The sequence below is a fragment of the Scyliorhinus canicula genome, chromosome 16, assembly GCF_902713615.1.
Source record: "Scyliorhinus canicula chromosome 16, sScyCan1.1, whole genome shotgun sequence".
NCBI lineage: Eukaryota > Metazoa > Chordata > Chondrichthyes > Carcharhiniformes > Scyliorhinidae > Scyliorhinus > Scyliorhinus canicula.
Genome location: NC_052161.1, coordinates 6,245,890 through 6,258,026, shown reverse-complemented (window position 1 = coordinate 6,258,026; position 12,137 = coordinate 6,245,890). Strand labels below are relative to the sequence as shown.

Genomic DNA, 12,137 nt, shown 5'->3' with positions numbered 1-12,137 from the left:
CCTGATTCACCTCATTCTAAGGCCCTGACCTACGTCACTGGACACAGAGCCATGTGATTGGGTCTTCGTCCCCTTGTTGGTCTCCTGGGACCCCAGTATTTTTCAAAACCTTGCGTTCGGGAACATGGATCTTAAAATGGGTCATCGCAAATCAAATGGAGCCGTCCCACTCCCCGATTCGCATGTTCAGGGCATGTTCCTGGAAAAGCATTATCTCGGACCACCCTCCACCCCAACACCACCCTTCTCCCCAGGATACCTACACCAGCTGTAGATGTCTGAAGGTGTTGAGTACGGTGGGAACTGAACTAAACTGGTTACCATCCAGGTACCTGGAAGATAAAGAAAAAAATGAGGGCTGGTGGAATTTTATGAAATGGGTTGTGTTCAATTACAATTGCATCATTGGTTGACATAAATATGTAACTGTCCATTTGCTGCTGAAACCTTCCTCTGCATCTTTGCTACCGCGGCAATTATTCTAATAATGTTCCCAATGGTCAGCGTCCCACTGTCCACTTTCCATAACCTCCAGCGTCACCAAAACCCGGCTGCCCAGATGGTAACTTGCATTGAAACCCATTCACCCATCAGCCATTGCGATCCCTGATTGACACTGCTACGCAGTCCAGCGGTGCCGCAATGTTAACATTTCCCACCTTTGCGTTCACGTTTCTCCATGGCTTGACTCCTCGCTATTTCCGTGACCTTCTCTAACCTTTCAATCCTCCGAGGCCTCTGCGCTCATCAAATTCCAGCCTCTTACGCAAACCCAGATTGCAAACGCTCTCCCATTGGTGGTTGTGCCCTCAGCTGCTTGGGGGCCCTAAAGTCCGGAACTCTCTCCCTCAACCTCTGTAAGTCTCTCTCCCCCACAAGACATTGCTAACCACCTCCCTCTCGGACCAAGCTTTAGTCCTAGCACCTCATTTATGGCTCAATGTCAAGTGTTGTTTGATGATGCACCTGTGAAATGCCTTGAGGAGTTTTATGATGGTAAAAAAGCAATATCTGGTGTCATTGAGTTGGACAATTGCAGGGCTTTTGAAATGAAAAAATGAAAATCGCTTATTGTCACAAGTAGGCTTCAAATGAAGTTACTGTGAAAATCCCCTAGTCACTACATTCCGGCGCCTGTTCGGGGAGGCTGGTACGGGAATTGAACCGTGCTGCTGGCCTGCCTTGGTCTGCTTTCAAAGCCAGCGATTTAGCCCTGTGCTAAACAGCCCCTGATATTTATCAAATTATATCAAATTTTTTATCAAATTATACTGACTCTGTATAATCATGCACTCTTTCTAGTTTAATAATATCCTTTCTGGTCACCCTATTATCGAAAGAATATTATTAAAGTAGAAAGAGTTCAGGAAAGATTTACGAGGATGCTACCGGGATTTGATGGTCTGAGTTATAAGGAGAGGCTCGACAGACTGGGACTTTTTTCCCTGGAGCGTAGGAGGCTTAGGGGTGAATTTATAGAGGTCTACAAAATAATGAGGGGCATCGATAAGGTGGATAGTCAACATCTTTTCCCAAAGGTAGGGGAGTCTAGAACTAGAGGGCAAAGGTTTAAGGTGAGAGGGGAGAGATACAAAAGGGTCCAGAGGGGCAATTGTTTCACACAGAGGGTGGTGAGTGTCTGGAACGAGCTGCCAGAGGCAGTCGTAGAGGTGGGTACAATTTTGTCTTTTAGAAAGCAGTCAGACAGTTATATGGGAAAGCTGGGTGTAGAGAGATATGGGCCAAATGCGGGCAATTGGGGCCAGCTTAGTGGTAACAACTGGGCAGCATGAACAAAATGGGCCGAAGGGCCTGTTTCCCATGCTGTAAACTTCTATGACTCTATGGCAATTTTCTGAGTGTCTCGCTAACACCTCATTAATAATAAACTCCAGTATTTCCCGATGACTGATACTGGGGCCACAGGCCTGGAGATCCCTGTTTCCTCCCTCCCTCCTTCATTGAATAGCAATATCACACTTGCTAACTTTCAATCTGCGGGAGTCATTCCTGAATCGAGGGAATTTTGGAAAATCATAAGCAAATTAAACTTTAATGAATTCGCTGTGAAGGAGTTTGGGACATCTTAGGGTCATAGGAGTTGCTATTAAATGAAAACCCTTCCTTTTCCTCCCTTTGATTCTCTCCTGGTTGTTTGGTTCTGATGTGGAGATGCCGGCGTTGGACTGGGGTTAGCACAGTAAGAAGTCTTACAACACCAGTGATGCGTGATCAATAACTACTGAAACGAGGATGTAGTCCGAATTGAAGGCTTTAATCACCAAGATGTTTCCCCAGCAGCTCGAGTACAGAAAGAGGCAGGCTGCTGGGAAACACGGGTTCTTATACTCCGCCTCACTGAGCGGAGCTACCTTACATTCCGATCAATGAAATGCAAACACTTGGGCCAATGAGCAAGGAGCCTTCTCCACCAATGATAGCTCACACTCCCAGGTACCGTAGTACCTCTAGTCATGCTACCACAACCAGGTTAAAGTCCAACATGTTTGTTTCAAACACTAGCTTTCGGAGCAGTGCTCCTTCACCTCCATTCACCTGAGGAAGGAGCAGTGCTCCGAAAGCTAGTTTTTGAAACAAACCTGTTGGACTTTAACCTGTTGTTGTAAGACTTCTTATTGTTTGGTTCTAACTAACTGATCTGCAGAGTGTGAAACTGATGGGGATATTAAAATTGTAGTGACATTCAGCTCACGTCATTTTGTCTCTGCGTGGGTTACGTTGAAATTGATATCATATATTTGCCTCATGCCTGATTTATTTATCTCTTTTCCGCTCTCACAGTTTTTCTCGGTCTGTTTGGCATGAACACTTCCTCCCTACCTCACAGTCACTGTCGAGCATTGGTGAAGGTGCAGAGAGGCAATCTGATTACTGCAGTAATATCACATTGGCTGTGAATACACGTAATACAGTGAGTGAGAACATCACAGCGGGTTCTGTCTGATCCTCTCTAACTCACAGTTCAGTCACGTTCTTTGGGATGCCTTTCGGTAAAGATTTCAGGTGTTTGTTGCTACAGCGGACGACAGTCTCCAGGCAGGTGCACTCTGCAGGGCACTGAGGCCGAGGGATACAGCTGCTCTCCTCGTAACCTACAACACAAACCACAACTTCACAGCACTGACATTTACTCTGTATCTAACCCCGCGCTGTACCTGCCCTGGGAGTGTTTGATGGGGACAGTGTAGAGGGAGCTTTACTCTGTATCTAACCCTATGCTGTACCTGTCCTGGGAGTGTTTGATGGGGACAGTGTAGAGGGAGCTTTACTCTGTATCTAACCCCGTGCTGTACCTGCCCTGGGAGTGTTTGATGGGGACAGTGTAGAGGGAGCTTTACTCTGTATCTAACCCCGTGCTGTACCTGTCCTGGGAGTGTTTGATGGGGACAGTGTAGAGGGAGCTTTACTCTGTATCTAACCCCGTGCTGTACCTGTCCAGGGTGTGTTTGATGGGGACAGTGTAGAGGGAGCTTTACTCTGTATCTGACCCCGTGCTGTACCTGTCCTGGGAGTGTTTGATGGGGACAGTGTAGAGGGAGCTTTACTCTGTATCTAACTCCGTGCTGTACCTGTCCAGGGTGTGTTTGATGGGGACAGTGCAGAGGGAGCTTTACTCTGTATCTGACCCCATGCTGTACCTGTCCTGGGAGTGGTTGATGGGGACAGTGTAGAGGGAGCTTTACTCTGTATCTTACTCCGTGCTGTACCTGTCCAGGGTGTGTTTGATGGGGACAGTGCAGAGGGAGCTTTACTCTGTATCTGACCCCATGCTGTACCTGTCCTGGGAGTGGTTGATGGGGACAGTGTAGAGGGAGTGTTAATCTGTATCTAACCCCGTGCTGTATCTGTCCTGGGAGTGTTTGAAGGGGACAGTGTAGAAGGAGCCTTACTCTGTATGTAACCCCGTGCTGTACCTGTCCTGGGAATGTTTGATGGGGAGAGTGTAGAGGGAGCTTTGCCCTGTATCTAACCCCGTGCTGGAGCTGTCCTGGGAGTGTTTGATGGGGACAGTGTAGAGAGAGCTTTACTCTGTATCTAACCCCGTGCTGTACCTGTCCTGGGAGTGGTTGATGGGGACAGTGTAGAGGGAGCTTTACTCTGTATCTTACTCCGTGCTGTACCTGTCCAGGGTGTGTTTGATGGGGACAGTGCAGAGGGAGCTTTACTCTGTATCTGACCCCATGCTGTACCTGTCCTGGGAGTGGTTGATGGGGACAGTGTAGAGGGAGTGTTAATCTGTATCTAACCCCGTGCTGTATCTGTCCTGGGAGTGTTTGAAGGGGACAGTGTAGAAGGAGCCTTACTCTGTATGTAACCCCGTGCTGTACCTGTCCTGGGAATGTTTGATGGGGAGAGTGTAGAGGGAGCTTTGCCCTGTATCTAACCCCGTGCTGGAGCTGTCCTGGGAGTGTTTGATGGGGACAGTGTAGAGGGAGCTTTACTCTGTATCTAACCCCGTGCTGTACCTGTCCAGGGAGTGTTTGATGGGGACAGTGTAGAGGGAGTTTTACTCTGTATCTAACCCCGTGCTGTACCTGTCCTGGGAGTGTTTGATGGGGACAGTGTAGAGGGAGCTTTACTCTGTATCTGACCCCGTGCTGTACCTGTCCTGGGTGTGTTTGATGGGGACAGTGTAGAGGGAGCTTTACTCTGTATCTGACCCCGTGCTGTACCTGTCCTGGGAGTGTTTGATGGGGACAGTGTAGAGGGAGCTTTACTCTGTATCTAACCCCGTGCTGTACCTGTCCTGGGTGTGTTTGATGGGGACAGTGTAGAGGGAGCTTTACTCTGTATCTAACCCCGTGCTGTACCTGTCCTGGGAGTGTTTGATGGGGACAGTGTAGAGGGAGCTTTACTCTGTATCTGACCCCGTGCTGTACCTGTCCTGGGTGTGTTTGATGGGGACAGTGTAGAGGGAGCTTTACTCTGTATCTGACCCCGTGCTGTACCTGTCCTGGGAGTGTTTGATGGGGACAGTGTAGAGGGAGCTTTACTCTGTATCTAACCCCGTGCTGTACCTGTCCTGGGTGTGTTTGATGGGGACAGTGTAGAGGGAGCTTTACTCTGTATCTAACCCCGTGCTGTACCTGTCCTGGGAGTGTTTGATGGGGACAGTGTAGAGGGAGCTTTACTCTGTATCTGACCCCGTGCTGTACCTGTCCTGGGAGTGTTTGATGGGGACAGTGTAGAGGGAGCTTTACTCTGTATCTAACCCCGTGCTGTACCTGTCCTGGGTGTGTTTGATGGGGACAGTGTAGAGGGAGCTTTACTCTGTATCTAACCCCGTGCTGTAGCTGTCCTGGGTGTGTTTGATGGGGACAGTGTAGAGGGAGCTTTACTCTGTATCTAACCCCGTGCTGTACCTGTCCTGGGAGTGTGTGATGGGGACAGTGTAGAGGGAGCTTTACTCTGTATCTAACCCCGTGCTGTACCTGTCCTGGGAGTGTGTGATGGTGAATTATGATTCCATTCTGTAACTACAAGGTCCTTCACTTTAATGAGTGCAAAAGTTCACAAAATAAAACTAAACAATTTTATTGATCCGATAACAAAGCAAGTGATTGTTACCTTCTTCACAGCGGAAGTCCTGATAAGCTACATCCTGTAGTGGGATCTCTCTCAGGAAGTCCGGTTTCTGACATCGTGGATTCCCGCTGACTATTTTCCTCCTCCTCAACCACTCTCCCAGCCAGGCTAACTGGCAGTTACAGTTAAAGGCGTTTGCGAGGAGATTGCTGCAGAGTGTCAGGACAGTTATGTAAACTGGATTGATTGGATTTGTTTATTGTCACATGTACCATGGCACAGTGAGAAGTATCTTTCTGTGAGCAGCTCAAACAGGTCATTAAGTACATGAAAATAAAATAAAATAAAAAGAATATACATAATAGGGCAACACAAGGTACGTAATAAACACACAAGTGTAAAATGCACTAGGAGCAGTGACTGGTCGTACTTTGTGTGTGTGTGTGTCATGAGAATGTCGCTTTAAGAACTGTTGTTGCAGTGATGTCAGAGTGTGGGTGGAGCTGAGCTCTGGCTCTGCTTTTTAGTTTCACTTTGACAAAAGCTTGGGTGTGTCTGTGTTTTTTTGGTTTCGTTTTCAGTGTTGGAGCTGGAGCCAGACAAAGCAGGTGTACTGCTGTTCTCTCTGCCATGAAAAGACTATCTCTTGATCATTTGGTGAATTCAGAATTATAAATGTTTTCAGTCGTGACTTTAACCTGATGTGCTTCTGTTAAAGGTTATGTTTTTTGGATATAAAAGGACAGTGTAAGCATTACATAGTGTTGCTTTCTTTGGGGGTTGTATTTGAATTGATGGTTGCTAAGATGTTCACTGTATGTTTTAAAAAGTTTAACTTGAGTTCAGAGAATAAACATTGTTTTGCTTTAAAAAATACTTTTCCATTTCTGCTGTACCACACCTGTAGAGTGGGCCGTGTGCTCCCCATACCACAATCTATTCAAAGTTGTGGGTCAGGTGATCTCCATGATACACTTTGGGGTTTTCTAAACCCTGGCCCATAGCAGTGTGTTTGAGCATGCATTTGTGCATGTTCATTGAAGCCTACTCGTGACAATAAGCAATTGTCATTTTCATGTCTGTGTGTGTGCGCGCATGTGTGTATGCCTGTGCATGTGTGTTAAACATGTGTACATATCTGTGCCACATGTGTGCAGCTCAGGTGTGTGTGTATGTTTGCGGAGTGTGTGTGTGCACATGTGTTTTCCCTTATCTGCATGCATGTGCACATGTAAACATGCAAACACACACATGCTTTTATATTTGTTTTTCTATTCCAAATAGCGTACCTGTTGGTGATGTAAATGTGCAGTGAGCTTCGCAGGCGATTGATCAGAGGGTTGAAAGCAGTAAATATTGATTCAGCTGTCGGTAAATTAAGCTAACCACCATCTTCCCATTCCCTTGCTTCCGTCCAAATCCTCTTACACTGTTTTCAAATGATTTATCCAGTTCTCTTTGAAACGATTCACCGCCCGGGGTGAATCATTACATATCCTGACCACCCACAGTGTGGACAAACAGCCTTCGAATAACAAAACCTTAACTGATCTTTTTCCAAACAATCATTCACTATTTTTGCGTCTGTCCAGCAACGTGGCAGGTTGGCCAGAGGTGTCGTCGCCACAAAGTGCCGGACAAATCCAATCCTGCCAAATGTCAACCTACCCTCCACCATCAGCAAAGTAATGGACGGGATCTCCGACAGCGCTATCATAGCGGCACTTGCTCAGCAATGACCTGCTCACTGCCATTCAGTTTGGGATTTGCCAGGGCCACTCAGCTCCTGACTGGAGTATAAAGGGTTAACAGAATGGCTATGTCAATTCATGGGACACGTCATGATGTGAGGCATTTGTGTGCCAGGCACTGGAGGGCGCAGATGGCAGCCCACTGAGGTGATATTCCTTCCCAATAACACACTATGTACTTACTATAAGTAGTGTAAACAAACTAGTTTTAATACCCTGATAAGCCTGTGGCTCTCCTTGTCAGATCCTGGGCCTCACGCCCTCTACAACATTGACCTCATTACAGCCTTGTTCAAAACACGGACTAAAGAGCTGAACTCCAGAGGTAAGACTGACTGCCTTCGATGTCAAGGCAGCATTTGCTCGATAGCAGCTTCAAGGAGCCCGAGCTAAATTGGAGTCAATGGGAATCAGGGGGGAAACCCTCCGCTGGTTGGAGTCATACCCGGCACAAAGGAAGATGGTTGTGGTGATTGGAGGTCAATCATCTCAGCTCCAGGACATCACTGCAGGAATTCGCAGGGTAGTGTCCTAGGCCCAACCATCTCCAGCTGCTTCATCAATGACCTTCCATCATAAGGTCAGACGTGGGGATGTTTGCGGATGACTGCACAATGTTCAGCACTATTCGCAACTCCTGAGATAATGAAGCAGTCCGTGTCCAAATGCAGCAAGACCTGGACAATATCTAGGCTTGGGCTGACAAGTGGAAAGTTACATTTGTGCCACACAAGCCCCAGGCAATGACCATCTCCTACAAGAGAGGATCTAAGCATGGCATTACCATCACTAAACTCCCACAATCAACATCCTGGGGGTTACCATTGATCAGAAACTGAACTGGACTAGCCATATTAATACTGTGACTATAAGGGCAGGTCAAATACTAGGAATATTAAGACGAGTAACTCCCCTCCTGACCCCCCCCAAAGCCTGTCCACCATCTACAAGGCACAAGTCAGGAGTGCGATGGAAACTCTCCACTTGCCTGGATGAGTGCAGCTCCAACAACACTCAAGAAGCTCGACACCATCCAGGGCGAAGCAGCCCCGCTTAATTGCTCCTCCTTCCACAAACATTCACTCCCTCCACCACCGACGCATAGTGGCAGCCGTGTGTACCATATACAAGATGCACTGCAGCAACTGACCAAGGTTCCTCAGACAGAACCTTCCAAACCCATGCCCACTACCATCTAGAAGGACAAGAGCAGCAGATATATCGCCGCTCCTTCACTGTCGCTGGTGCAACATCCTGGAACTCTCTCCCTAACAGCACAGTGGGTGTACCTACACCTCAAGGGCTGAAGTGGTTCAAGAAGGCAGCTCACCACCACCTTCTGAAGCAGATGCAGGGGCAGGCATATGAGTGTGTCCCTGTGTTGGGCATCGAGCATTCTGAGGTTAGGTAGGTGTGGAGAAAGCATGGTATGCCTATGCCCAACAATACATGCGTGTCTGTGACTGTGCATGCATGTAAATGTATATGTGTGTATCTATACATTTGTGTTTGTGGTGAATGGTATAGATGTATTTAAGGGGAAACTATATGAGTACATGAATAAATAGAAGGATAGATCGAATGGGTGATTTAAGTGGGAGGATGCTTGTGTGGAGCGTAAAGGCTAGCATGGAAAGTTGGACCGAACGGTCTGTTTCTGTTCCATATAGAATCATAGAATCCCTGCAGTGCAGAAGGAGACCATTCAGCCATCAAGCCTGCACCGACCCTCCGAAAGAGGACCCTATCTAGGCCCAGGTCCCCACCCTATCCCTGTAACCCAGTAATCCCACCTAATCTTCTGGACACTAACAGCAATTTTATCGCGGCCAATCCACCTAACCTGCGCAGCTTTGGGCTGTGGGAGGAAACCGGAGCACCCGGAGGAAACCCGGGGAGAAGGTGCATATATTCTATGACATTTTATACGATGCAACAGTTCTGCTGTCCAGGGTTGCTATGGGGGTGAAGAGGAACTTCAATGTCATTTGGGCTGGTGTGGGTGCAATAAGTGGCAATGGTCATGGTGGGGGTCCCAGAAACCGTTTACTGCGTTTGACATTCTCTCGAGGTCTTTGCCTGACCTGACAACGTCTCACTGCGCTCACCACCCAGCTGGGCCTCTGGCTGTCACTCCCGGGCAGGCCTGACCACTCACTAGGCCGCATTCCCACCGGGAGATTCAAAACTCCCACCTGAGCGAAGTCCTTGATTTCTTCAGCCCAAGGTGGGGGGGGGGGGGGGGGGGGGGGGGGGGGGGGGGGGGGGGGGGGGGGGGGAGGAAAAGATTTCTCTTCATAAAAGTGTTTGTTTACTCGGGGTGAAGCGGAGTTAGCCCCCTTGTACTGGAGGGTTATTAAAAAACCTTACGGCATACGTAAACCAGAGTAAAATAAAGTCTGGTACAGAAGGAGGAGGGAACTCTGGGAGTACTCACAGGGTTGAGAGCGAGTGCAGTGTGTTGAAGGCAGCTGGTGTAATGGTGGCAATCTGGTTGTGGTAGAGTGAGAGAAGGCGCACACCGCTCAGTCCTGTGAAGCTGTTGTTATGGATACAGTTGATGCGATTATTCCTCAACATCCTGGAGGAAGAAGGAAAAATAAGTCCTTGCAAGAGTGACATCTTGGGGGTGGTAGTGACCGATTATCAAAGAGAATTGACTAGATGAGCTGGAACAATTACTGACCCATAGAACCCATTACACATTGACATTGACTGATGTATAACATACACAGTGACCGTTATTCTCACCATTGAGCAATCTGGGAATAACTGCTTCTTTCTCTCTCTCAGTTTCTGTTTCTCTCTTTCCATGCGTACGTCTTCCTCTTCAGTCTCTCCATCTCTTTGTGCACGTGCAACTATTGCTCTCTCTCTTTTTGCAAAATGGCAACATCCTGGGGGTTACCATTGATCAGGAACTGAACTGGACCCAGCTATAAGACCCAGCTACTGTGGCTACAAGAGCAGGTCAGAGGCTGGGGAACCTGTGGTGAGTAACTCACCTCCTGGCTCTCCATAGGCTGCCCACCATCGATAAGGCACAAGTCAGGAGTGTGATGGAATACTCTCCACTTGCCTGGATGAGTGCAGCTCCAACAACACTCAAGAAGCTCAACACCATCCAGGACAAAGCAGCCCCGCTTGATTGGTACCCCTTCCATAACCATTCCACTTCCCTCCATTACCAAAGAACAGTGGCAGCCGTGTGTACCATCTACAAGATGCACTGCAGGAACTCACCATAGCTCCTTTAACAGCACCTTCCAAACTTATGACCCCTACCATCCCCTAGAAGGACAAGGGCAGCATATACCTGGGAACATCACCATCTGGAGGTTCCCCTCTAAGTCACTCACCATCCTGACTTGGAAATATATCGCCGTTCCTTCACTGTCGCTGGGTCAAAATCCTGGAACTCCCACCCTAACAGCACTGTGGGTCACACCACAGGGACTTCAGCGGTTCAAGAAGGTGCCTCACCACCACCTTCTCAAGCGTAATTAGGGATGGGCAATAAAAGCTGACCCAACCACGGCTCTAGAAGGTTACAAGGTAGCCAGGAAGGAACTCAAAAATGGACTGAGGAGAGTTAGAAGGGGGACATGAAAAAGCCCTGGCGGGAAGGATCAGGGAAAACCCCAAGGCCTTCTACAGTTACGTGAGAAATAAGAGGATGATCAGAGTGAGAGTAGGGCCGATCAGGGATAGTGGAGGGAACTTGTGCCTGGAGTCTGAGGAGATGTGGAGGCCCTAAATGAATATTTTGCTTCAGTTTTCACCAGAGAGAGGGACCTTGTTGCTCATGGGAACAGTGTGAACCAGGTTAAATAGACGCGAACAGGTTGATATTAAGAAGGAGGATGTGCTGGAAATTTTGAAAAGCATCAGGATAGATAAGTCCCCTGGGCCTGATGGGATATACCCAAGGTTTCTATGGGAAACGAGGGAGGAGATTGCTGCCCTGTTGGCAATGATCTTTGCGTCCTCACTCTCCACTGGAGTAGTACCGAAAGATTGGAGGGAGGCGAATGTTGTTCCCCTGTCCAAGAAAGGGAATAGGGAAATCCCTGGGAATTACAGACCAGTCAGTCTTATGGCTCTGGTGAGCAAAATATTGGAAAACATTCTGAGAGATAGGATTTATGATTATTTAGAAAAACATAGTTTGATTAAAGATAGTCAGCATGGCTTTGTGAGGGGCAGGTTATGCCTCACAAGCCTCATTGAATTCTTTGAGGATGTGACGAGACACATTGATGAAGGTCGGGCTGTGGATGTAGTGTATATGGATTTCAGTAAGGCATTTGATAAGGTTCCCCATGGTAGGCTCATTCAGAAAGTTAGACATGGGATACAGGGAAATTTGGCTGTCTAGATACAGAATTGGCTGGACAAAAGAAGACAGCGAGTGGTAGTGGATGGAAAGTATTCCACCTGGAGAGCTGTTCTTTGCTCTTTGTGGTTTTTATAAATGATTTGGATGAGGAAGTGGAAGGGTGGGTTAGTAAGTTTGTCGATGACACGAAGCTTGGGGGAGTTGTATATTGTGTTGCAGGTTACAACAGGACATTGACAGGATGCAGAGCTGGGCTGAGATGTGGCAGATGGTGTTCAACCTAGATAAACGTGAAGTGATTCATTTTGGAAGATCAAATTTGAATGCTGAATACAGGGTTAAAGTACGGGATTCTTGGAAGTGGGAGGAACAGAGGGGTCTTGGGGTCCATGTACATAGATCCCTCAAAGCTGCACCCAGGTTGATAGGGTTGTTAAGAAGGCGTGTTGGCTTTCATTAACAGGGGGATTGAGTTTAAGAGCCGCGAGGTTTTGCTGCAG

At 47.8% G+C, this 12,137-nt stretch overlaps 1 protein-coding gene across 1 annotated transcript in view; it reads right to left on the bottom strand.

The window, feature by feature from the left end:
* The window catches only part of LOC119979682 (slit homolog 1 protein-like), a 266,812-nt gene that overhangs the window by 64,585 nt on the left and 190,090 nt on the right, over positions 1 to 12,137 (bottom strand). The window contains exons 15-19 of the mRNA XM_038822220.1: positions 10,030 to 10,195; positions 9,736 to 9,879; positions 5,590 to 5,756; positions 2,981 to 3,113; positions 264 to 332 (exon numbers count right to left, since the gene is read on the bottom strand). Of these exons, the coding sequence (XP_038678148.1) occupies positions 264 to 332; positions 2,981 to 3,113; positions 5,590 to 5,756; positions 9,736 to 9,879; positions 10,030 to 10,195 (679 nt within the window). The remainder of the gene's footprint in view (positions 1 to 263; positions 333 to 2,980; positions 3,114 to 5,589; positions 5,757 to 9,735; positions 9,880 to 10,029; positions 10,196 to 12,137) is intronic.